This window comes from Chaetodon trifascialis, chromosome 21, assembly GCF_039877785.1.
Source record: "Chaetodon trifascialis isolate fChaTrf1 chromosome 21, fChaTrf1.hap1, whole genome shotgun sequence".
Lineage (NCBI taxonomy): Eukaryota > Metazoa > Chordata > Actinopteri > Chaetodontiformes > Chaetodontidae > Chaetodon > Chaetodon trifascialis.
This window is the reverse complement of record NC_092076.1, coordinates 17173231-17200877: the sequence shown is the minus strand read 5'-3', so window position 1 is coordinate 17200877 and position 27647 is coordinate 17173231. Positions and strand designations below refer to the sequence as shown.

Sequence of the window (27647 nt, the reverse complement as noted above, 5' to 3'; positions counted from 1 at the left end):
TAAGCAAGTTTGGGATGCTGTACGTCAACTCGTATGACAGCTTTTACAGTCTTTAACTGTCTTTAAGTGTAATTTGTTAAAACAGCTGGACGCTGTAGGTTTTAGCAAAAGTAAATGCATGTGTTAGGGACTATTTTCAGCTGCAAACTGATACACATTTAGTGTTAAACTACAGTGCACACATACAATGTTCATTGTAATGACAACAGTAAGAGTATATCTCTCTGCTGTGTTTTTGAGCAGACTCTTTAAATGAGAGAATCACCTGCTGGTGCCACCAAAATGCAACTTATCTGTACTGGATGAGGCTGCCTGCAAAGCAACATGTTTGGCGACTTGTTATTACAGGAAAAAAAACACACATACAACCATAAATCAAAGTGTATTTCTTTTATTTGCAGTACATGTTTTTTTTGTTTTGTTTTGTTTTTTTAAGAGGTGGCATCATCAGATCCCAGTGCATGTATTCTAGTAGTGCACTTCTTTGTTGGTTGCGGTTTTTGGGACGCGCAGATCCAGGAATTCTTAAAACTACTTGCATGGCTGGATTCACTAGCAAACATTACAAACCAGCACCATACATATAATGATTTCTTGTAGGTATTTACTCATCTTTTTTTGTGTTTATTAACATTATTGTTCTTACCACATTCCAAATCAAAATCTGTTGGCCATGTTGTGACTCAAAGGACTTCCCGTCTCGGCATCAAACCTCGGCAGACAGATTTGTCAGATTTGGCGGGTAAGACTGATTACGTAACATCATGACTTAACAAGTCACAGAAATAAAAATTGATCTTATTCATAAAAAAGGAAAACATGGATTGACAGTACCAAACATTTTCTTTACCTTCAGGAGACAGCTAACAAAGGCTAGGCCCATCACATACTACTAGCACAGTTTACTGAAGGTATTGCACATTTAGTTTAAAAACCAAAAACAAACAAAAAAAAAAGAACAAAAAATACATATAACAATTCTCTTACTTCTAGGTGAAGTATACATAATGTACAAAACTAGAAGTCTGTTGAAACCAACAAATAGTACACTTTCAAATAAATAAATAATGGAATCTGTTATTCACACGTCTTCGATAGCTAATTCTGCAGGAGACTAAGTATATGCAAGAACTGGCAGAAATTCAGCGTGAGGTAGTTCATCAAAGCCAACTTAAATCAGAATGACATTGTTTGGAGAGATGCAGTAATTATATATAAAAAAAAGCAACAACAACCTAAGAAGAAGAAAGAAGAGAACGAGATACTCCAATTAAAGCCCCTCGTTGTGGGCTAAGAAAATTAAGAGCACTTCAGACAATTTTTTTTTCTGATTGATCATTTTAGCTAATATGACAAATGGGCTAATATGACTAATGGATACAGACCACCGATTTTCTCACAGATGTGACACTGCTTCAGTCCTAGTTTTTACTCCTTTTTAATCACAGTACTACTGCACATTTACTACTGGACTTTTTTGCTGTTGGAATCTATAATACCTGAACCTCCAATACCTAACAAATCTGGTTTAAATCCTCTAAAAAGAGAGCAGGGGGTCATGGCACCAGCTGTGCGTAAGTTCAAACTTCAAACGGGAAGTGGAGAATGTAGCATTACGAAATTAAAATGGGTTGCACCACATGAACCAGGTCGTGCTCAGAGATTATTTGTTCTGATTGTTAACACCCAGTAACTACCAGGTTTAACTGTTGCATAGCTAAGTGACAAAGCTAACATTAGTGTGCTAGTACGTTAAATGTTAGCTGTTTTGCAGCTAACTGGCAAAGCTAGCATTAATTTACAAATATATATATTAACTGTTATGCAGTTAACTGACAAAGCTATTATTAGCTTGCTAATATATCAAATGTTAACATGTAGCTCGGTGACAAAGCTCATGATTTTTTTTTGCAAATTTACTATATGTTGACTGTTGCACAGCACAGTGACGAAGCGAACGTTTACTTGCTAACATAATTAATGTTTACCGCTGCTTATCTCAAGCTGTTTGCTTGTTACCATGTTACCCGTTTAGACTGAAAAGTTGAGAAAAGTAGAATAGGCAATGTGTTACAGTCGATGCTCTGGCATATACTTGACAAAATGCTGCTCATTAATTACGTAAACTACGATTTAAAACAAATTCCACAAATATAACACAGAATACCTCAAATTACAAAACGCGCCAATAATTTTGGACTGAATTGAAAATATCTCTCACTTATTCTGAACTATATGGATACTACGAATTCTGAAACACACATCATTCTTTATTTATGCATATATAAATAAATAAAATCACAGCTACATTTCTAAAGGACTGGCTGTTACGTTTAACATATCATTTGGCCGACTAAAACTATCATTTCTGGAAGTTACTGTGTGTTACAGTTTATGATGCTACAATCAATTCCATTTGACATAGTTGACTAATTTTGGCTGACATAGCTACAGATGACTTCAAGCAACCAATTTAACCATTGCTAGGGTTTTTACTGGCTAAAACATTCCTTAATGGTGCAACCCAATTTACTAAATCACCAGTTACACACTAGCTCGTAGTAACTTAGAGAGAACACACGTGCAAACACTTAGGAAAGGATTTACGAATAGCTGGTGTGAGTCCAGAACTTGAAACGGAGTACAAGCCACAGTGCAGCAGTATGAGAAATCATGCCATTAAATCAATGGTTACGTCCATGTTTGGCAGACAATAACAAGTTTGTAAAGCAGAGCACAGCACAGAGCTTCAGCAGCATATGCTACAGCCTAAAGACAACCTTTCTCGCAACTTTGCTTTGAGGTTCCTAGAAAAACATCTTTATCACAAACCAAGACAGGTTCTAGACAGACACAGTAATGTTTGTGCCTCTGCTGTCAACATCCACAACACCTGCTCATGATCCATGACAGTACAATGCATCCTACCTCTGCCTCTTGCAGATAGGAAGTTTAGTAGCAAACGAGGCTACATGAAACCTCTAAACTGAAACTGAGGATATCATGGACTCTGATTCAGTTATGACAATGATATTCATGATCCTCAGAAGTCAACAAACCATGACACAACTTGCCTTGATAGCTTTATGCTACAATGGCTTGTTTCAACTGGAGTAACTACAGTTTTTTTCTGTTTAAGAACTTTAAAAATGAATCGGTCAGAAACACTGTGGTTGTTTGGCTCTGCCTCTCAGCGTGCCTTCCAACCACCACAAAATACTGACAATTCAGGCGCAGAGTTCACTCATTTAATTTGATCCAGTAGTTGGGTTTTAAAACATCCTGTTCATTTTCCTCTCCTTCAGTCATCCCATTGAATTAGTACTCAGAGAAAAGCCAAAAAACTGTTAATAACCTATATTTCGGTTGCTGTCACTGCAAAGAAACGCTTCTTTTTACTTTGATGAAAGACCTTGACAAAACTGCCTTTTCTTCTGAAATGACTCAAACACATGCTCAAGCATCTCAACGTATACGTCATCGCCTTCTTACCCTGCAAGACACCAAAGTCTCCCCCTCAAGGGTCAAAATTAAAACAAGTAGAAAAATATATGACACATTTGTGAAAACTACAGCCCCGTCATACATTACTGGTGTGATGTGGAAACTACTGTTGTTACCCAGACGTCATAAAACCCTACATACGATGAACACACTTCCTCCAGGTACTCAGGAATGAATGACTAACAACAGGCACTTTTCCCTCCAAAGTTAAACCAAACACACTCGAATAGGGCACAATTATTGCATACCCAAAGAATAACTCATTTCTTTTGACTCTGGTTGTTTGTGCTGCTGTTTAACATGCACCTTCTTTGAGTTTTATTCACAATTGCAGGCAAGTCTGGTACACAAAGAGATTGGCCAACTTTTAGAAAAATCACTTCCAAATTCACAAAAGCATATTAGTAAAAACAGGATCTGGTAGTAGGAAGTAGACATCTTTCCACACTGTTCCATCAGGCTGCAGAGTCACTTTCCCTCCAAAAACAACGAAAATCATCACCATCACATGCGTTCCCAATACCATAATTCCCTACTTGACTGAAGCGCATTCTAATTAAACCGTCACCAATTTAACGACACATCTCGCACAACATCTCGAAAAACCTCCCAAAGCACGACCCAACCAAAAAAAAAACACAAAAACATTCTCAAGTCCTGAACTGTTAGCAATACCTCACTGTCAAAGCAAGCCAGCGGAGAGCATGAAAGAGCTCCATGCATCCAGTCCTCCAAAGCAACTTCACCACTCCAGTTCCATAATGTTTCACAGCCTGTTGCAGACAAGAGGAAGAGGTACTTTAAAGCACTTAAAAATACAGAAAACAGTCATCAAAAAAGCTCCACGTTATCTTGCGGGACCTAACTGTGCCATTATCAATCCCATAGCTTAAATGTAGAAAGTAAAATGAATAACATGGCAGGTGAAAATCATTTTTGAAATCCCATCATGTCCAAGCAGGAAGTGAAGAATGAGCAAATTATAAAGCTTTCATTAAAATTTTACAAGGTGGGAAGTGGTAGTGACTCACAAGAAACGAACATTTTTACAAGTAAATCTACATCATCTCAGTTCAGATGAATGGAAATGTCATATGCGCGGAAAACAGTATCCATATTATGTGAGATAAAACAGAGGAGGGGAGTACTAAAAGCATACATTTGTCAATTCAATTATGTTTCAATGGCTCACTGCAAACTCGTATCGAAGATAAAACTACATCTACCATAAAATCTGTACAAACTCAGTCTACATTTATATGGCAAGTTGTAAAAGCAGTAGCTTACAAGTGAAACAAATGACTTTCAACAGAAAAATAGATCACATTAAAACATTTTACAGATATTCCTTTAAATTCTCACTGTCGGTTAATACAAACCGGAACATAGTGAAATCATAAAAATTCTCTTATCATCATCTTAGGTTTCTGAAAAATTAAGAAATGCCACAATAAATTACAGCTAGGACTCAAATGAAAAGAAATCCTAATTTAAAAAAAGACTATAACTGTAATAAAAAAAGAATAAAGATCTGTCCTTTCAGAAATCAAAATGTTTCTCAAACAGCTAGCTGGCTAATCGCTACACTACTGAAGACAAGCACAGAGAGGAGGCGGGAAGAGGCGAATGCGGGGGGCAGGGGCCAGTGTCGGGCTAGCGGTCTTGGATGTGACCAGGGGGCAGGCCCAGCCCAGGACCAGGAGGAGGTGTCGATGATAGTCATCTGCAGCAGCCCAGGGGGGCGCTGGCTGTAGCAGCAGCAGCGGAGGAGGTGGGGGCGGCGCTGGCGCTGGCCATCTCCAGGCTGCTGTCGGTGTCGGTCAGGGTCGGGTCGGTGGACGTGGAGGAGACGTCATTGGCGAAGGAGGACGTGGAGGTGCGGTGCTGGTGGTGCTGCTGGGGGCTGCTGCTCACTGTTGCACCTGTGCTATGAGGAACAGGAACAGGCCTGTGGTCAGCCATCGAAAAGTGAACGCCAGGGACTGTATATAAAGATGGACGACATGACAGCGGCCCAAAAGTGGAGCCGAAATGTCTCGATTGCCCGATATAATGTCTGAGCGTCATTCATCAGTATTGAAGTTGTTGTATCTGTTGTTGTATCTGTTGTTGTTGTTGTTGTCGTCTATGTCGACAGCTGACTATCAATCATCTAAAGAAGGTAAAATTTTAAAACAAAATACATAACGGGTTTTTTTGTTTTCTTTTTTAGTGAGGTTTCAGCTAACACATCATGCACTCCATCTTGATGGGCAGTGAGTCAATGTGTTGCATTTTCTCTGTGCCCTCGGTTCAGATTTGAGTGGGCACGTTTGCTCCAAAGACACTCTGCTTTGTCACAGCGCCACTTCACACCGCCACTTTTAATCCTCACAGACCTGGAACATGTGAGACATGCTGGTTTTGAACTGCCCGTCAGAAGAATGAACATGTTATGCTGTCACTGTCTATGCCACGTAAAATGACTTTTCTCTGACTCAGTTATTTCTGTCTCTCTCTCATGTGGCTGTTTCTACTGATGCTTATCAGAACACAGATTTGATTGGCTGAGGAGCATCAAATGAGGTGATTTACAACATGCAAGTACATTTAGGGTCTGTGGTCAAACCCACTTGCATGTCTTTGGACAACAGGAAAGCTGGAGAAACTATCTCTACACGTTTCTCCTGACAGTTTATTGTGCAAAACACTAGATTGATTTTTATGGTCTGTATGTCCTTTACAGAGCAGTACTAATGCCTCATTACATGCTGGATAAATGCACTGCGCTGGACTTCTAACACAGCCACCAGTTTACCTTGCTACGATTATCATTCTCCTTAATAATCCCGCATTACTTGTAGATTTGTGACCAACCTAAGCCGGGTCATAGCACAACATGTAATAACTAGACATATCAGTGTGCTAATTTAGTCACTCTCATGCCCACATGATTCCATAAGAGGAATTAGCGAAAGTTATTTTAAGTACAACGATAAGCTCAAGAGTGGGAAAAAGTCTTATCCCTGACAGAAAATCAGAACCAATGAAATGCAGAACAGTTTATGAGCATAGGTGTGCAGTACAGATAGCACAGTCTTTGAGGTATAAGCTCACGAAAACATGCAATGTCTCCCCACAAGAAACTCCACTAACCTATGGAAGCTGGCTGCCCCCTGATGACACCATTCTTTGTCCTCTCTTCCCAGTCCAACACTTCTTTGTATATCAATTCTGCAACAAAAAAAAACAATCATGTCATATGTAAAAAATAAAAAAGAGTGGAGGAGACAAAAGCCTCACAGTGACATGCATGCAAGATGTGCACCTGCTATTTCCAGAGTAAAATTAGGATTGCGCATCAGACATTAATGCATTCGTGGGGTCAGACGCTGCATGAAAACATGTGTGCCAGTGGGAGAATGAAGTTAAATGTCCCACAGGCAGTGAAGCACAGATGCACTAACCTTATGCAACACACTGCAAAAAGCACTCATGACAGCTTCTCTAAGAGGAGAGGATAGTTCCTACCTTTCCACTCCTCCACTGTGTGCTCTCTCTCATCCAGCTGCTTGTCTGTGATCACGGGCGGGGGCTGGAAAAAGACAGAGAAACGCACGTTTTGTATAGTTCAGTCGTCTAAACAGAAGCTCATTCTAATGACAGACCAACAAGTCCACACTCAAAGTATCTGAGAAGGTCTATACTGCATTCTTTTAGGGGGTACACTTTTGTTTGCGTGTTCCACATTGACCTTTATTTTTACATGCAAGCAAAAGAGTGTTGTCTTAAGACTGGATCCACACTGGGGATCAAACTCATGCGATTCAAGTTATAGCACAGTCTACAAACCAAGCCACCCTCACTCATACTGTCATTTACAGAGCTTACAGCCAGTTTCTAAGTCTGTCTGACTAGCAGACCTGAGGTTTTCTGTCATTTGTCACTGTGAGCTCATTTTTTTCCCGACTAAACAGTACAGCAGGTGAATGATGAGTGAACTGAGAGGGGAGACTCAGCTGCAGCAGCTGCCAGCTCAAACTGAAAACCTGCAGACTCAGCTAATTGATGGCACAAGATGGAAACCTGCTGCGTCTAACCTTCCTCACATCAAATCCACTTAATGCTGATTTCTTTCTGCTTATGAGTGCACACATACTTTAGCAGGAAGATACCACAAACGGCTGTAATCAGATTTATAGCACACGGTGAGCTGGAGCGCACCTCAAAGCCAGCTGTGGGACAGAGTTATCCATCCTCCCCACAGTCAACAGGAGATCTGAAGCATTTATGCTGTGTCAGAGGAAAATCTGTGCACAAATCTGCAACTTTCAAGGCCGTGCTGTCAGTTCTGAAGAGTCCTTTCGTGCCGGAGAGGCGAAGGGAGAGAGCAACAGTTCACCTCATCTCCCAGTTCACAGGTAAAATCAATCTGCACTGGCTGAGTTATTGTGTTTCCAAGGAGAGCGTGGTGGATTGCGACCAAACGCAGACAGACGGTGCATTTTACATGCACAGCGCACACGTTTTCAAGGAGAAGAGGAGATGGAGTTTTACAATTTGTAGTTCTTATAGCTCTGGTTTTTATTCTGACGACATTATTAACATTATTACTTTGTGTGAACAGACCTCTGTCAATCAAATCTGATCAAAGCACATGACTCTGAAGCCAAGTATTAAGGGCCTTTAAAACAGCTATGAATGAGTACTTACCGCCTCCACTTCGGTCGGGTCATACCACACGTTGATGTAAGGGTGCTGCAGAGCCTCGTCCACCGAGATCCGCTTTGACGCGTCTATTACCAGCATCTTGGATAACAGGTCTCGGGCTTGGCTCGCTGAAAATAAATTGTGGTGGAAGAGCAGAAGATGAAGAGCAAAGGTTATGGGATCCGCAGATCAATCGGCTCATTAGACGTAGGTATTCTGTTTGCTAATACTTCACTACAACTGAACTCCCACTCTTGCAGCAAGGGGCGTCCTGTCCTCCACATGACACACATCCACACACTGATTACACTGTGTATTTCAGTTGTCCTTCTACACTTAGTGTAGGCTACTTGTTGCATTGCTCCTTATGAGTCTTTGCTCTGCTGTGTTGATTAAACAGACTAAGTAAAAGCATGTTGTGGACAGATGAAGAAACCAACAGGATCATCTGTGTAGTGCTGCTGGGGTGGAGCACATGAATGGCACAGTGAATTAAATGATTTTTTCTCCAAGCTAATATTAACCAGTAAAGATGAAAAGGCAGCAAAACATCCCTTTATGCATCAAATGGTTTCCTCGTTTGTGATGCCTTTACAGGGGCACATTACAAAGCTAACCTGTTGAATTTGGCCACGTTGTGCTGCCTCCACATTACAGGAAATCAAAGCTTGCTTAGCTCAATTTTCACAGCCGATCAGATGAGCTTGACACTGCAACTTCTCCTCAGAACTGATGTTTTGAATGCATTATCATTTGCTCTGCACAAATAAGTAAATGAAATCACTCAAAACACAAACTACTGTGAACGTGTGTGTGTGTGTGTGTGTGTGTGTGTGTGTGTGTGTGTGTGTGTGTGTGTGTGTGTGTGTGTGTGTGTGTGTCCTCTTGCATTATACAAACCAAAAGGAGACATACTGATAAAAAATCACTACTCCACAGCACTACTAGTGGCCAAAACTACACAGGGCATCTTTAAACTGTGCCTTTCAAACAAACGCCACAGACAAACAGGTGCATCTGTTTCTGTGGCTGTATTTGGGTTTTCAGGACATCCACCTTGATTATCACATGCACTGTGAGGAGGATTGCCAGCGTGGGCCATCAGAGCTTTCAGAGCCAAACACAAACATCCAATGCATGCAGTCTAACAGGAGCACTTCAGGGGAATACACTGTTGTCACACATTCCTGCCTCTGTAAATTAATGAGGACAGAAAAAGATGAGCTCCCCTTTTTTTTTCCTGCGACATCTTGCAACAGCTCCACGGCGTTTGCTGTGAGTGTTCCTGTCATATTCTCTCCATTTACACATGAACACGCTCGAGGTAAATTCCTCTTCACAGTAAACAACTTGGTCCTGAACTGTCAGCTTCAGTAATAAGTGCTTAATCTAAGGCAGCCACTGAAAAGTGATTTGTCACATGGGCTTTGCCTTCAGTGGATGTTTGAAAGGCTTTAGAGGAGCGGTTCATCTTTCTGCTTTCCAAGTGCTTGGATACACACTCACTGAGCCAGCATGGACCCATTATATTAATCCTTCAATAAAATAATATAAAAAGTCACCTGTGATAACTAACAAAAAAAAAAAAGCTTTACCAGCTTCAAAAAGTCTTTTGTTCAAATTTCAAGCAGTAAAAATGTGGCATAAAACTCATGGCTGTACAAACACTGATGGCCTCATTATTCCTTGCACCGTCTGGCCTGTGATAAAACACCAATTTAAATTTTAGAAATGCTTCTCTTTCCAGCTGGACGATTTCACCTGGAATAGAGGCACCATGCAGCAGAATGCTTTTAACTCTTCGCAGTAAATTCACAGCCTCACACCAGTTTTCTCGCACGACACATCGAGACAACAGCATCGTTACCTTTCAGTTTGTTGTGTTCGGAGTCTGCAGGAAACAGGACGTCAGGGAAGAGCTTCTCGAAGCTGTAGCCAGCATACCGTGGCCTGTTCTCCACATAGGTCCTCACTGACTGGTTGAGCTTCATCAGGAACTCCTGAGACGGTGTCCCCAGCTGCTCGATGACCTTGTTCCACTGGTCAATATCTTATGGTTAGTGTTAAGAGAAGCGCCGGGCTGGGTTTGGACAGAAGGAGCAGCCATTCCAGAGTCATTTTGAGTAACATTTTGAGCTGATGAATAATAAAAGAGAGCCATCTGGAGTTGCTCAATCTTGTACTGCATTGTTCTGGCTTGGAAATATTCCTAAAATACTTGTTTAACTGCAACTGTGCTGCAAAAGAAAAGGTCAGCGCTGTTCCTGGATGGAGCACACACCAGACAGTAACCTCTTCGGGCTTAAGATAATAGAGTCTAATACTGGATGAAAATGGCTCAACTAAATTAAAATATTCAGTTTGATGAAAGGTTGTCTGGAGAGGGAAGTGTTTACATGTTCAGGCATTTTTTACTTGCAAGGAGAAGGTCATAAAACATTTAAATCCCATTGAAACGTGTGCAAAAACGATTTCAAACATCTGGAAGTTCGTAAACACTGCATGCTAGATGAGACAGATAATGCTCACCTCAAGTAGTCCAGATGCTGGAAGTACATATGAAACTGAAAACACACACACGCACGCACGCACGCACACAAATACAGATGTAACATGTACAGATCTAGCTAGAGGACACATACAGAAATGTCTTGTTCACATCTTTGTTCATCCATAAAACTGAATGAACAACAAGAGGGGAAGTGTAGTCTGTCACAGCAAAACCAGGAAAAGCTCAGTTTAACTGTACAAATTATGAACCAAGTGGTGTTTTACATCAGCTACAAACAGTTTCCTTCCAGGTTAGGGTTAAAAAAAAAAAAAAAAAACAACAAAAAAACAGAAAAGGGCTAACGTGGACAAGATGTCAGACCAAACAGAGGAGGAAAAAATGGCAATTCACTCTGAAAGCCAAGCTGACCATTTTTACTGAGAAATTGAATATTGATATTGAAGTTTACTTACATGAAAATATGATTACAATTAGACGTATGTCAAGTAACCAAATCATTGAGTCAACATTAACAATATTACTACAGTCCCGCCACATTTCAATCTCGCCTACTAAATGTTGTCATACTGCTTAGTTAAATGGTATCTTACTATATCAGATGGTAAAATTTAGGAATCTCATCAGTTTAACAAAAAAAAATAACACTAATTGTGAAGACTGCTGCTCTAAGAACAAAAAACTTGTGATCTGCTATATTATCCTTAGCTAAGTCTTCATGAAAAAGCACAGGTGTCATTAATTAACCTTGGTACTGAGCTTGTTAGCTCAGTATGGATCACTGGCTCACTTAAATGGAGCGGATCCATCATTCGGGTTGTTAACTACAGCTGCAATTTAGCTGCCATGAAAAAGATTTACTCCTCTTCAACTCAGCCACTGAAAGAAACTAACGGCAACACTGACACCATTAATGTCATCACTCATTAAGCAGACACAGCAACTTGGCAGATTTTCCCATAGCGTCCAAAGATGTGAACAAGACGTCAGACAAAAGATGAGACAGGACGGTATTTTGGGGGTTTGGATGGAGTTTCAACTTAAGGATACGATCAGTGCCTGGAAACAACACACTACCCCGGACCATTTCGGCCATGATGCAGCCAACAGACCAGACATCAACTGAAAAATGAAATGACAACCACCAAATTAGCATGCAGGACTGAAACACAAACTGAAAAACAACAAACCCGACAACAACAACAAGAACAACAACAACAAAAAAACTTCGAAAGAACAAAAGGGAAAAACATGACATGGTGCAAGGTGATGTGTGACACATGACAAAAATGAAGTGCATGCAGTTGAGTGCATTGTGAAACCTGGGTCAGCATCGCACAGGGAAATGATTAGTGTTCTTTTAGGCCAGAATAAACTGTATGTTCTGCAAATGTCTGTGAGAACAGCAGTATTACTGATCAAAGAATCATTTCTGCTTCACTGAAGAGTGAATCAGAAGCTTTGAGAAGACAGACTTTCAAGGTCTTCTGAATTTTTTTTGCAGAAATGCATCAAAACACCCTCAGCGTCCTCACTGCAATTCACATTGTCTGTGTTAAACTGCAATATTGTGATCTATAGGGCCAGAAATGTAGTTTTAGCTTGTTTTTTATTGTAGATTCAGAGCCCCACAAATATTACTGCAGCAGAGCACCAAATTATTCAGTAACATATTGTGGAGCCAAACCTGACAATTCATCTTTTTGCCTGATTGCCGCTATGGCGCCTACAAACACATCTGCAGAGCAGTTTGAGGACAGATGAGGGCATTCCTTTGCAGTTTCATTCTCGCCGATGGAAGAGCAAACTATTAAATTCTATTTCGTGTTTTTGTGTGACTGTCGTGCTCGAAGCAGCAGCTCTCCTGCTTCGGTGAGTGAAGAGGCCGTCATGTGAGATCGTGCATGTGTAGGAAGAGCAGGTGGGTGGTTGCAAGTCGACGTGTCAGGCAAATCCAAGAAATAGCATTTCTGTAGTTGCTCGCAGGGTGTGATCTTGGTGCGATGCATCTGATGTAGCTAATGCTTTGAAGAGACCAGAGACGTCTGTGTGCTGTGTTTTGTTTCACAAGAAGTGCCAGACACTGCTGCAAGCAGCTCAAGGATACAATCCCTTCCTGGAAAAAGGATTTTGTGGCGAACCATTTCTGCCATAATGCAGCCCACAGCCCATATATCCACTACGTATGTGCAGCATAAAAGGAGGGAGAAGAGAATAAGCAACCAAAAAAAAAAGTGCAACAAGTCAGCAGTAAAAAATTAGGGTCAATGAGGGTTAAGGATGAGTATTAGTATTAACAGGATTGTCCTCAGTTTTGCAATAGGGAGGGTATTATCGCTATATAGCCACTTCCTGATGTCTGTACAAATGGGAACGGTGTTTTAAAAACCCCAAAATCAAGATGTGCTAAACAGTCTGCTATGCATCTGAATTTATATCTAAAAGTCTAACTGTCTGCTACGCTAACGGAGCCCCAGCTCTGTTAAAGAAATGCTTTAACATTCAGGGAAGTACGCTTAATAGCTTTCTTGCCAAGATTTAGATGGAAAGATCAATACCACTCTTGTGCCTCTATGGTAAGTATGAAGCAAGAAAGTTAGCTTAGCTTAGCATAAAGACTGGAAACAGGGAACAGGCAGCCTGGCACCACTGACGCTCACTAATTGCCGCATTATATTCCCTGGAGACCCCCACCAAGAAACCATCCCATACATAACCCCAGTACATGCTACCAGACTTCATTGGAAGATAACTAGGGCTCTCTCTCCATATTTAACAGATGGATATGACAGTGTTAACAATCTTCCCATCTAACACTCAAATAAGAATATTTCCCAAAATGTTGAACTATTCCTTTCAGACTGTCTTGCAGAAACTGTGATACGTTCCAAGCAGGAGCACCGAGTGAAACTGTTGAAGCATGCACAAGTGCTTGTATTCAGGCCGGCGTTTAGAGCCAGGCTGGAAGGAGCTCAGGACAGGCAACCTCTTAATAAAACATCAAACGCATGCTAAAGTACTGCTGGGAACTGGAGTCCCCAGACAGGAAGTTTCCCACAAAGCACCGATGCCCCACATGCCAACTTCCCCCCTGAGTGTGACCTTTACAGGAACAGAGAGAGTGTGTGTGTGGGAGTGTGTGTGTGTGTGTGTGTGTGTGTGTGTGTGTGTGTGTGTGTGTGTGTGTGTGTGTGTGTGTGTGTGTGTGTGTGTGTGTTTGGGAGGTGCTGTCGAAAAAACATCCAGGAGGGAGGGCCATGCGGCAAGCAGGCCAGGCAGCAGCTTAGGAGCTCCTCATTGGCCAGTCGCTTTCAAGAGGCTGCTTTCCTCCACTCACCATTGGCCTGGTAGCCCATGCCCAGGATGACTTCAGGGGCGCGGTAGTAGCGGGTGACCACGTAGGGTGTCATGAGGAGGCCAGTGGCAGCTGTCCTGGCCAGGCCAAAGTCCAGGATCTTCAGTGTGCAGTCAGACTTCACCACAATATTGCTGGGCTTCAGGTCCTGTACACAAAACACACACAAGCCTGATTCAGCCTGATTCATTCTGTTACTGACTTATGGCATTGAATAATGGACAGAGAAGTGTTTTTGAAGAACATAATGATGCCACGGTGAAGCTGACCTTTGACGTTTTGGTCAAACAAAACATATAAAAACTTTTTTTTTTTCATGTGTGATTCCTGTCCACTATGAAAAACAATTAAAGAAGATGTTGTATCACAGTGAACACAGTGTTTGTTCTGTTTGGTCCAACAAACCCGTTTCCTAACTTCAGCGTGGTCATATCAGTGCATTGCAGTGCACTGCATTATGTGCTATGTTGCTTTATCTAGAGAGAGAAATAAGACAGATAATGAGACACATCATAAGCTGTAACTCTTATTGTCACGGGTCGTCTCCTCTCACGAGCTTCTGACATGGTTTGACTCTCAGAGAAAGCTTTTTCACCACTTCTTATCCTGATAAAATAAACTGACATCATTGCCTCTCCAGCTCTTCAAATTTCCATCCAGCGAGCGTCTTGTCATGTCATAAACCTCTGCCTGTGGCTCCAATCTTCTGATGGCCATCTAGCAATTCATTTATTACAAAAACTCATTTGCTCGCCGTGACAGGCTGGCTGACCAGTTGGCATTGAGCATAATTTACATAGCAACAAACTGGACACTTCATCTGTCATTTCATACCAATCACTTTTGTCTTTGCTGTTGCTGATTTGGATGAAGGGGGCAGCTAACGTGCACACAGGACAGCACTAATTCAAGGACATCTTAAATGCATGACAGGTACAAATCCTCAGGATCATAATCAACATTATAACTTCTTGACAATGAGACCATCAGACTGAAGGACCAGAGCACAAAGAGTCGATGGGCTGCCTCAAGAGGTAGGACAGTGTGGTCTGGAGGAATCGCTTAGCAACTCTGAGCATCTTAAGGGACGAGAAAGCTCCCGTCACAGCGACAAAGCCCACAAGAACAACAGAATCTTTGCCGTTCCATGACTCATACTGCATCTGTTCACCTTATGAAAGCTTTGCGTGCCGAGCCGTGCTGATGCGAGCGGGGCCGGTTAGCTCCGCCTGTGGCTCAATTAGTTCTGGCTGGCAGAGCAAGAGGAGCTCCGCTAATCTACTGCTGCGTCTTTCGCTGAGAGTGATTGACAGAGTGCCGTCACTCTGTGTGTGTTGGTGTGTGTGTGTGCGCGCATACAAGAGGGATCCTTTGTATGTTGCTGCCAGCGCTTCAGGGTGTGTGTGTGTGTGTGTCATCCTGTGTCTATCGTAGACAACTACCTGATTGTGTGCATGTGTGCGTGTGTATGTGTGTGTCTCCTCTGCATGACAACCTGTTTAGTTTGGCTGTATCTGGTGATTTCATTTATTAATAAGGTATCATTAAATAGAAATGAGATTGTGCCAGCTCCCAAAATTGAAAGGAACAGTTCACAATCTCTCGAGAGTCAGATGAGTAGATGATATCACACTCAGGTCTGCATGGTAAATATGAGCTAAGCAGTTAGCTTAGCTTTGTATAAAACCTGGAGACAGGAGAGAAAGGCCAGCCTGGTTCTGTCTGAGGGCAACAAGGTCTGCCTGCCAGCACCTCTAAAGTTCATCAATGAACACCTTACAAGCTTTGTGGCAGTGGCAAGCAGCACTCTGACTAGATTTCCTGACCTTGAGTTTGGCTTTGCCAATCTGTGTAGTATTATGGTGGCGAGCACAGAGCGCACAGGTGAGAGGGGGGGGCGTTCATTCAAATGAGGCGAGACAAAGAGAGCTGTGGTATTTTGGAGGAAAATGAGTCAATCTGCTGCCACTTCGCTGATTTTGTCGACAAAAGTAAACCAAATCTCAGAGCAAATGCACCGCAAAACAGAATAATGCTTAAACATAAATAAATGCATTTAATTAAACACTTTGCATGTAGTGGATGTTGAGAAATACTGTTTAATGACATTAAAGCATGAATGTCAGTAAATTGTTCTGAATCCACCTATAATCATATAATCTGTTGTCCACAGCTGTGTTCTACTGTGTCCAGTTCACTCATTCCCTGCAGCCATCTGAAGGCAGCAGGACGGACAAGCTGCCTCTGATTGGAGGAGATCCGTGCCAGAGCTGAGCGCCATTACGCCTGACCTTTCACTGTGTTTACTTTCATTTAATCACCTGAAAATGACACCAGGCTGCTGGGAAATAAGCACACGCACCTCTACATGCGTCACACTATTAAGTTCTAAGTCGACATTCTGCCTGTTTACGTGAGAGACGTCGGACGACTGCAGCTCGTTAATCCCGTGCATCACAGCCTCCTCTCTGTGTTATTATGGAAATACATTACACAGCAAACACTGCTGTATCACATTTAAAACAGAATCTCCTGAGCTGAACTCATACAGCACTAACTAACCCTAACCTTTGTAAAAACGACAAGTTGTGGTTTTACGAGGGGGTTTGGGCCAGACTATTCCTTTGGTCCTGCAACTCTGAGTAAGTAAGTGTATTTCCTAATATGCCCAACTATCCCTTCAGCTTTTAAAAGCTGGAAACATTACACACGATCTCTTTGTTGCTGCTCAGTTGGCTTACGCTGCCTTTTCAATGCCATATTTTTCTAGCTAACAGCTGCCAGCCACATTCGAACATTTTGCAGAATTTTATTAACATATCAATGTTGGCAGCCTTTCATTGCTGTTTCCTCTAAATGTCTGATGCTGAGAGATTTGGGGGCTGCTCAGTCATAAAATGTTAATCACTGAGACCTGCTTATCTGGAGCGGATGCATGCGCACACTGCATCGCTGTGCCTCACCCTGTGTATGATGCCGGCGGAGTGCAGGTGTTTGATTCCGCACAACATCTGGTAGAGCAGGTAGGACAGCCTCTCGTGGTCCAGCTCCATCTGAATCACCTGGCAGAGGTTGGCATCCATCAGCTCCATCACTAGATACCTGCAGGGAGACCACAGAGAGTTAAGAATCATGCACACAGGCAGGTGGACACGCACACAGAGGATCCTACTTCACAGAGCTCATCTCAATAAAGAAAACCATAAACTCCATCATCAAGCCATAAGTATAATAACAACTTGCAGAAGTCTACTTAAAACTTCATTTTGAGCTCTCATGTCTTCGCCCACGCAGCACTTGTTTTGCGTGGCATTTAGGAAGTGACACTAAGGGTCCTCTTTCTCAAAACAGTGATGATGTTATGTTATCTGGCAGCTGTTACATCATCAGTCCCTACAATCTTCCTACATGGAGTACAGACGTTCTGACAGATTGTTAAACAAAAGGCAACATCTTGGCGACAGAGCGTGCAGCTTCAGACTGTACAAAGCAGGACTTGTGCTTTGATGATATCCATGTTTTAATACAATGTGTAGTAAACTGAAAAAGGGTGTAATTCACTGCCAGAGAATGTTTCTGTGAAAGGTTGAAATATGTAGATGCTGAAATCCATATTTTAGAGATTGGTATAATTCACCGTCTGCTGCTCTGTAATACAAGTACGCTTTCAGGTACACAAGCACACAGGCAGATGGAGAGTTCAGCCTCCATCCTTTAGCTGTGTGTTTGCCCTGCAACCCTCTGGCTATGATTTGTCCAGTTTCCTTTTTAGCTCCAATCAGGCAGACACAGCGCTGCAGACTCTCTCTCACACTCACTCACACTCACACACACACACACACACACATAAACAGAGCTCCAAGAGGATGGCATTAATCACGTTTGTTCCCGTCATACTCAGCGAAACCATCACTTCCCCCCACATCTCAGTTTAGTCCTCCTCTCTCTGCGAGTCCACAGCCACTTTCCACTCGCATGGGCATCTTGCCGACTTCGAAGCACATCCAGGACGCTGCCTAATATGCCCAAATGTTAATCTTATTAAAGGCAGCGTCCACCAAAATGTAGAATTTCGAAACGTTTCAGGAATAAAATTTAGGGCAGATTGCAGCGTGCACTCCACCAGAAACACCAGAGTTACTTGGTCATTTGAATGCTGATGACGTTGACATCCAATATTTCATTGTCGGCATTCGTAGTCATTTACAGTTTTTCTCAGTCGCTTTGGTACATTTCTCAGATCAGAACTGAAATTGTCAAAACTACTTGTTCAATCTTGACATTATTGTGTCACTTGTGCACATCAAAAAAGCAGTTTCTCATTCCTTTGAACAAGTTCTAAATGCTTTGGTACATCCATGCAAATGATAATGCACAATTCTCTGCTGTTTCCTACATTATCAGTTGCTTATGTTGATCAAAATGTATTATAATGGCTCTCTGTTGAATAGTCTCACCCCCCACAACATTCAGGCATTGTTCATCACATAAGTCTTTACATGCAAAATGGTTGAACAAGTTGTCATAATATGTAAAGCTTATTTCTATACATTTCCATTAGACTTATTTTCTAAATCTGTCCTGAATTGGTAAATTGAATCTTGACCTTCTCTAATGAAGGGAAGTTTGTGGAACGTCTGGAAGTAAAGGAAGACTGCACTGCAATTCCTACAGCGCTGCATGTACAGATTGTCCCATGTTCACATTTCTGCTTGTGTTTTTGTTTTTTACAGTACAAACAGTAAAAGCGTAAATGTGAATCTTGTCCAGTCTCTTGCAATCAATCTCCCTCATACACTAAGGCGTAACTCACACTTACAATAATTGTCATTGACAACATGACTAAGCAATTTGACTGTCTTATCCGTACACACTGACACAAAGACTTGTCATTCTGAGGGCACTGACACGTTCACTGACACAGACATTTACTTTTGAGAGATGAACTAAGGATTTTGAGCAAGTAACTGCCTTTTGCAGGTAATCCATGGTGTTCTGCTATTTGTACAAATTGTTTTGAGAAATGCACTTACTGTTTTCCAAATGTCAAGGATGATTCAAGAAATGTACCAAAGTGACTGAGAAAAACTGTAAGATGCAGCTTACATCCTTCCACCTGATAATCACTTACTGTGATCACAGGCATTAGAATTATATGTATTCTTTGAAATACACCTTTCTGTTGTGTACCTGCAGTAAAGCAGGATAACACACGAACCACCAGCCCCTAAAAGCCAGGAAAGGTAATCCAAGCCCCCAGCTTGCTCCATCCTGTATTGATTTTGCAAACACGCAGCGAGCAGATGTTATTTAGCTCAGCAGTACTCACACATCTTGGAATTCTTCCAGTGTCTTCTGTGGTGTGAATACATTTAATAGGCCGATTATCTGCCAAAGAACAAAAAAAGCATTGTTATTATTCCGCAAGTCCGGTGGGGAGATGAAGGGTTGCAATGAATGACATCATCGCCGCCGCCGCCACCACCTCTGCATCCCTGAACCAGCAGCGGCCGGGGCATCAATAATGAATAACGACAGGACGTTCCCCAATTCTCACACACCGTCCGAAAAAAAAACATGTTGCAGCAGCAGGAAGAAGCACTATGGTAATCCACAAGCTTCCTGTTTTCAAGATCACCTGTCAATCATTCGGACTCTGTGGATCACTACGACAGGAATAAGAATCAGGCAAGCTTTGCTCCATCTAACGGTCTTCTGTTACTTCTATTGAGAATTCACTGCTCCCATATGTGTGTTCATCACTTCAAGTGCATCAGAGTAAAGGTGTCACAGCTCAACATCTACCATCCCTAATGGTAAAACTGGTGCACAGTAACATAAAAAGAAACATGCTGGAAAAGAGAGAAAGGTCCCAAAGCCCTTACGTTCTTGTGGTTGACACATTTCATGAGCACCAGTTCTCTGTAGGCCCGCTTTGCATGAGTCTGATTCTGAAACGGCCGGCTGAGCTTCTTGATGGCGACGTTCCTCTCCAAGTTGTGGTCATACGCTGAACTGGGGTGAAGAACGAAAGCTTAATCAGCAATGATGTATCTCAAAAAGCCCGAGAGCAACGCTTCTATGAGGACAACAGAAATATTTTTCACACACTGATACTTTAAAAATGTTGAAATGCATTGAGGATACAATGTAAAAACAGTGTCTGGCTGTGAGGCAGCGTCACCGTCAGTCTGCATTATAGTCTGACTGCTTGTATGTCCAAAGAAAACTTAAGAAAGGAAAGTTTAAGCCATGGTTTAACTGCACTATAGTACTAGTTTACAATGATGTGCACTTTGTAACTTTATTTACTTGTATCACCCTGTTTTGATCCCTTAGAAAGGGTTGTTGAAGGGGCTTTTTTGTAACGAAGTATTTATTTTTTGTCATCTGTTTATTGACAGTGTTAAATTGTGTGAGATTTGATTCATTCAAATGTGAATGACTGCTCAAAATGAGAATATTAGTGTGAAATATAACACTACACGTTGCTGTTTTCAATAAAAAACATTTGCATAAAGCAAGCCTATCCACTTTTCCACGTTGATACCAGTATTAAAATGATAATTCATGGGACATTCAGAATAGATAAAAATATGCAATTAATTTGTGATTAATCGCGAGTTAACTATGACATTCATGAGATTAATCGCGATTAAATATTTTAATCGATTGACAGCACTAATTAAAAGTCAAGTATTCACTCTTCAGCTGCTAAATGTTCCACTATGTTCATCAGTCACTCAATTTGTCTGTCACCTGCACTTTATCATGATACTGCTTTGGACTGAATTACATTGACGGATGTTTTTAATATTTTGTATATATGCATCTGCCAAAAGATCTGATTTTCCAGACAGACAGCTAGACAGTCAGCTCTCTAATGTGAGGGAACTGTGAGCAGATGTGACCTGAGATTTAAAGCTTAAAAAAAGACAGGAAAGAAAAAGAAAAAGCTTATAAAAAATCATGAGGATCCTGTGCAGGATCCAAGTCTTGACTGATGCTCATGTGCATCAATTTGTTGGCGTTCGTCCCCCGTTTGAGGACCAGAGAATGTTAATGACAGCAAAGAACTTAGATTGAGACCCTCATGCTTAGCTTATGTTACAAGAACTGGGACTGGATTACTTTGGACTTCACCTTTTGGACATTGATTAAAAATCTGACAGTCTAATCAATCAACCACCAGAATGATGGAGATGTAAAGCATGGCAGCATGGCACAAGTGCTGATACGATAGAATATCATACTGAAATCCACAGGGAACACAATACCACGCTGTGCTGTCAACAATACTACAGTCTGCATCAATTTCTGTCTGCAGCCGATGTTACAACATCTGATCTTTCACAGCCAAAAGCCTGCAAAGACTGAGCTCTGCATCAGTAGCTTCCATCAAATGTCGGCTCACCTGACATGCCTCACTTCCCATGAACAGTTCTGCAGCTTCTACCCATCTGACTGATGGAGAAAAGAAGGTGTTTTTTAAATAATTAGATTTTATTTTCCTTGGACTCACCAGACAATTCCCTGTGCTCCGGATCCGATGGGTCTGAGGTTCTGGTAGCGCTTTAAAACCATAAAAGTCGAATCGCCCACATCTATACTATAGTACTCCTTTTCACGCTTGTTCCGGTTCATGGTGAAGCCTTGGACAAACGCTGTGACTGGGCATCCACGTGGAGTTCCCCTCTTAAGACCTGCAGTGCATGAAGAGGAAAGAGGAAAAAATTTTCACCCATTTTCAACCTTCACGCTTTTTCTTCCAGCAGCAAAAACATTCACACTGAATTCTCATGGATAAAAGTGGTGTGATTCCATCAAAAGATTAAGATGAACCACTGCGTGTCAATGTAGGATAATACCTTTCATTGTGTTTCTATCATGAGGGTAACTTTTTTCCAAATAAATCATTGAATGAATGGTCATGCGATTTGCATTTTCACACGTTAGTCTGGACTGAGATCATTTCTGGTAGGATGCTAAGACGCTCTTTTGGACAGAGATTGTCGAGTCACAAGGAGTGATCAACCCCACTGAGGAGCAGCTACATTTATATGTTGGGTGGTGCAGCATAAATCTTATTTTACTGCCTGTTTAATCTAATAAAAAAAAAAAAACTCGCTGAAAAAAATTCCTTGATATCAGAAGCTCAAACCAGCCATGCCTCCAATCCCCAAGTGGGGCTCATCAATTACAGTGACTACTACATAAAACCCAGAGGTCTGGGCAAGAGAGCGGTGATCTGGGTGGAGGGAGGCAGAGAGGAAGCTGGAAGCTGGGCTTCATGCTGGCTCTGAAGACGACAAATCATTAGTGGAATTTGGAACATCACGCTGATGAGGTCGGCTTTGTGATGATAGCTGTACGTTCCACGGCCCATGACCTGACCTCTGGATTTCTCAGACTGCCGCTAAGCCATCCACCCTTGCTTTCAGTATCAGTTATTCTTGGGTACGCGGTTCTTCAAGCCTTCGCTCTGTTCTTCTTTCTCTTCTATTTGCAGGGCGGCAATCAAGACCACCGGAGTTAAATCAGAGACCCGGTTCAATCAGGTTTAAACCAGGGGACAGTAGAAACCAAGTAGAGACCAACTCAAGGCCAAGGCAATAGAAATCCTATTCAAGGATCAATGAACACATCAATTGCTTGCACTATAATGAAGATAAAGCAATTAGAAACAGTTTTTTTTTTCTTCAGAAATTCTAACTAGCTGAAATCGAGACAGAAAAGCGATCTTTCCATTGAACTCAAATGCTGCTCGTGTTTTTTCCTCCTCCTCCCCTCCTACAATGATGTTTTATCCTTTCTGCTTCTTCTCATCTTTATCTCTTCTCCTTACTCCTGCCTTCTTCGCTCTGACTCTGATCTCCCGTCTCCACCTGAAGAACCTTGTCTACAGTCTGCAGCTGAGCCACAGGCTGCAGAGGTACAGGGACGAATGAATGAAAGGCTCGCAAAAGAGCCCTAATTTAATTATTTCACCTTACAGCAGGAGACGCGCTGCCAAATGTGTGGCAAAAGGAACGTATGCTTGAACAAACAGGTTCCTACAGAGAAAAAAGAAACATATAGATGACGCTTCTCTAGAATCAAAAGCTGACTAAAAAAAAAGAACAGATTCATTCAGCCTTGTGATGACGGCAGCCATTGTTACGTGGCACTATGCATGCATATGCAGCCTGTGCAGACCTGAGGTGACAGCAAACAAAATACCACACGTACCACCAGCATGGTCAATAGTACAGAGTGATGAAAACACATTTCACACAGCTTGTCCCAGCTGAATCCAAACAGCTTCTGTAGTGTCTTGGCCAAGACAAGCTGTAAAAAGATGAAGTTAATGTTCGGAGCTTCTCCACCACCTGATGCTGTTTGATTACCACCTGAAGGAGATGTCACATCAGGTTTCACTGGCCTTAAAAACACAGCACGCCAGCACAATCACACGGAGCTGTGTCACTGTCGTAAACAGATATGTTTGAAGGAAGTCTTCGCTATGTTTAGGTTTGTAGTTCCTGATGAAGGACTACTGGGCCCAGTATGTTTCTTGATTCCACCAATAGAAGTAAATTCAGTGCATTAAATTTCCTTTTATTAACTTTTGCTTATTGATAGACACCCGCACCTCTCAGAATATAACTTAAACCCTTTTTCCAAAATCTTTAGACTGATCCACCCAGCAGCTTAGTTTGCCAGCAGTATCTAGCTGCAAAGAGACCAGAAATAACATGCAAACCATTTCTAACATGCTTTTCAGAAAATGTCATTTGGTAAATCAAATATAGGCCACATCGAGAGAGAGTGTGTACTCGTGTCATGTTCTACCAGCTACAGGAAGGCCTATTAAAACACTTCAGAATATGTCTAAGCTGAAGTTAAGCTTCAGCGTGTGGTGCGACATGATTTTCTCTCCCATTTGAAGACAGAACGGCACATTCAGTATCACGGTTACTGTGAGAAGGGAGGATCTGTGGCTGCATGCGAAAATGGGGCTGAGCGATATGACAGCGTGTGTCAGGCTGTCAACCCAATTCAACTGTTTATCACACAGTGTTCTACAGCTAGGGTTGCATGTGAACGAATGAGTGAAAGCTGTTAGCTTAGTGATCAAGGGTGTTTTGTTGGTTTATGCATAGACAACATACCAAAAGACAGGCCTATGAGTTCACTTAATCTGTCTGGCCACATGACCCCCTCAGGGGTCAAGGATCATTCAGATCTATTGATAATCCTTCTATAATGCTCCTGCTGTAACATACATGCACATATTGAGGTATGAAGCTGCAGCTTTAGCACAGATTTCCCACCAAACTTCAGTTGACATAGTTATTGCCATCCACTTAAAATCAGTGGCTGTGAGGACACAACATCTCTGACAACCAGACAGAAGAGAAGAGATCACTGTGTCAAACAGTCAGATATGTGTGGCTTTGCACAGGTGAACACACATTCGCCTTGGCAGTCCTGTCCAGATTTGTCCTGGCCTCTCCCCCACAGCTGCCCATCACAACATCTCTCCTGGGAGTTGATCTGTCTCTCATTGGCTGTTACAGGTCTGCTCTTGTTCACTCTGAATGCAGTGATTTTACTGTCCAGATTCTTGCAAATATCAAAGAGGTTTGAGCTACTTGGGGAGTGCTTTGAATTGCTCACATTCAGCCAAAGTAACGGCTGCTGATGAGAGCTCATATGTGCATATTCTGTGTCAAATATCTGTACAAAAACAGCACTGAACCACACTTCTTTTCTGATGGCCTGGAGGGGCAATTTGGGGGTACTGCAGCTCAGACTTTCTATACTATGAGCCCAGCCTCAGTTAATGTGCAAATCATAAAAGTAAACATTTGAATTTATCTAACAAAATAAATCCAGACATGCAATCAGCCATTTTTCTACTGTTGCCAGGAGCTGAGGGCCTCAAATATGACCACTAGAGGTCAGGATATTTGGGCTTGCCATGGGTGCAAACAAAGTCCAAAAGCATCTCACATGCTCTGCAATAATCAGAAGCATGCATGCAAATTAAGCGGTTACATGCTTTAATGGCAATAGCAATCCACTAAATTAGGGCGATATGCACCATATAAGCACTGATCATCATCATCCAATAAAGCACGCAAACACCAGTAAATACATCCATTCTCTGGAGCAGCAGAGCGCCTAGAGAAACACCCCCATGGCAAACGGTAAAATTAATATATGCTTTAAGCCTGGTTAAACACCTCACACACACAGCTGCTTTTCTAAATGGCAAAAGGTATGGTGCCGTCACGCTAGGAGGGCGAAAACGAGGGATTTTAACAGACAGATGTGACTGACCGTGGCTGTAAATGTTTCACACAGGATTACATCGGCTGCTACAAAACAAATCAATACAAAAACTTTTATCTTATCATCCAGGTGTACACTTAATAATACCGATAAGGCTTATTTGTACAGCCACTGCACTCGAGGCCCAAAACACTTTCGCACAAGGGGCAAAACAACAACAACAAATGAAACATCACCTCTTGCAGAGGAGAATCTGCACGTGATCCAAAGGTGTGCAGAGACATGAGAGAGCGGTGATTCTTTGTCAAGCAAACTGTCTTTGCCCTCAACCATGACTGCTTGAACTGTGGCATGCTGTTGTTTTATTTGCGTCAGGGCTGGTCTGGGCCTCCAGGTTAGAGCAGAACAACCAGCACATGCCACAGCATGGCCTGTCTTTAGATCAAATATTGACTCCACCTAACTGGGCAAATTATGGCATTAGGGCACACAGTCCATTCAACTCCAGCATTTAACAGTTAACCCACATACTGTTAACACTGTGGTTCAACCATTGAGAAGAAATGTAAGCGATCTAATATTCACAAGTCAACAGGCCCAAAATCTGTCAGTATCAACCAACAGGACCTCCAGATATGAACATGAGCTCATCATCTGTTCGCCAGGACTCATAATGCCATCTCTGCAGGCTGCCTTTCCTTTTGGTGCAGGAATCAGATTTCTTGGTGCTTTTGGCTGACCGCTGCTGTTCTCTTGGCAGCTTATTTAGAAAACCTCGCTAGCAATGTGCAGTGCAGACTGGGAGCTACACCACCCAAATATGACTACAGGAACATGTTAGACAGATAGCATAACCAAGATGCATTCACGAAGGGTACACACACAAGCTGCAACCTGTGACAACCTCAGCCCAACCTACCTTTGATCAGACAACTCTAGTAAACCAGATCAAGTCATTGATATCGCGGATGGATTACAACACTTTCTATCAGATCCCCTGGTCTGATAAGATATCTGACTTAATTGTGAGCAAACTATAACATTATGCAAATCCAAGGGAAGAATAATCGCATCCACCTTGTGAATTAGCAGGTCAGTGAGGCCATGAACACATCACGTAAATCACATAAACACATAAATTGTAGCCTTGCATACAGCAGACTAAAGGTATCCCATCTACTCAGTGTTGTTAGTGAATTCACAGACAAGCGGATTCGGTGTGATAACCATTATAAACGCACCTATGCTCAGTTTACGGTGCAGGAAATGAGTTTTCCCACCTTTTAAGCTAACATACAGGCATGAGATCCTATCAGAGCGGTAATAACAGCAAACTGATGCGAGCTAAAACAGGGTGTATTCAAAGGCGTCAGTAAGTGACTTCTGTTTACATGGACGATGTTACCGTCTTTAGGTGACCACAGGCTGGAGGTCGCAGCGTTTAAGTTGAACCTTTCACCACCTCTATGACTGGCAACACCACCCGGTTCACAGTTCCAGTGTGAGCGGTGCTAACGTGCGTGCAGCGCTGACATGGAGAGGTTACAGTAGTGCGCTTCCCAATGTAGCCACTCTGTCTGGTTGCCTTTTACCAGTTAGGCCAGACCTGTGCTGCCTGCTGTGGTGGTCACCATGTATATTGTACTAACACCTATGTACAGTAACGTGTGGGACCCACATTAGTTTCTTCCCATCCCCCAACGGTTGACAATAGCACGTCAAACATGTCTCATAGGAAGAAAAATCCGTATATCGTGCTCACCACTCTCCGGTTAATTCCAACAGTGTCGACCCGCAGTCGCCGTTTGCTGCCTACTGGAGACACAACCCGGGCGTTTTTTCTTTCTTTTTTTTTTGTTTTTTGTTTTTGGAGAAAAACCGCTCTTAAATCCCTTTTTCCACCGGATACACTCCCGTTTCCCTCACACTAGCAGGCCAGGAACATCGCAAAATAGATGTGTAGCTTCAACGTAACCAAATCTTTGTGCTTCCGTGACACAAGCAGTTTCTGCCATTTCATACCAACGTCGTCGAAACCTTGCGATGTTTCCTCGGCTGCACAATGAGGACTAGGGGGATGTTCAAGACCGCCTGCGCGTTCCCGGCAGCCGCACCGGGGAAGCGGAAGCGACGGTTTCGCAACGTTTCCAAATGACACTGCATACCACCGGAGTATAGTGATACTTTACACATATTTAGAGGCGTATTTTCACAGATCCTTAAAAATGCATACAATACATTCAAAAAATACACATAAATACATGTATAAAAACTTTATGTAACCGATATAGCAACCGAGGTAATTTAAGAGAG

The 27647-nt window shown here is 42.2% G+C and overlaps 1 protein-coding gene across 5 annotated transcripts; it reads right to left on the bottom strand.

Moving 5' to 3' along the window:
• Positions 1-375: 375 nt before the first annotated feature.
• mapk8b (mitogen-activated protein kinase 8b) lies at positions 376-27398 on the bottom strand. Of its 5 annotated transcripts, none has more exons than XM_070991259.1 (12): positions 27097-27398; positions 21580-21760; positions 19943-20072; positions 19387-19445; positions 17021-17159; positions 14040-14205; positions 12810-12881; positions 10061-10243; positions 8197-8321; positions 7015-7078; positions 6640-6717; positions 376-5431 (listed from the first exon to the last, which is right to left on the bottom strand). In XM_070991259.1, exons 2-12 carry the CDS (start codon positions 21699-21701, stop codon positions 5415-5417), a joined length of 1155 nt encoding a protein of 384 aa, XP_070847360.1. In that variant the 5' UTR covers positions 21702-21760; positions 27097-27398; the 3' UTR covers positions 376-5414. The 5 variants fall into 5 exon arrangements, with proteins under 5 accessions (XP_070847360.1, XP_070847358.1, XP_070847359.1 ...); XM_070991257.1 differs by having other exon boundaries at positions 376-5426; positions 27097-27387; XM_070991258.1 differs by lacking the exon at positions 12810-12881 and adding an exon at positions 11753-11824 and having other exon boundaries at positions 27097-27387.
• Between the last annotated feature and the right edge of the window lie 249 nt (positions 27399-27647).

What these genes read in the sequence shown, in the direction of transcription:
- mapk8b (XM_070991257.1), bottom strand. Translation starts at nt 21,701, where the DNA reads ATGAACCGGAACAAGCGTGAAAAGGAGTACTATAGTATAGATGTGGGC. An exon ending in CCTTTTTCCAGGAAGGGATT is followed by an intron (nt 10,244 to 12,809) that starts GTATCCTTGAGC and finishes ACTAACCATAAG; the next exon opens with ATATTGACCAGTGGAACAAG. An exon ending in ACCCGACCGAAGTGGAGGCG is followed by an intron (nt 7,079 to 8,196) that starts GTAAGTACTCAT and finishes GTCTTTTTCCAG; the next exon opens with CCCCCGCCCGTGATCACAGA.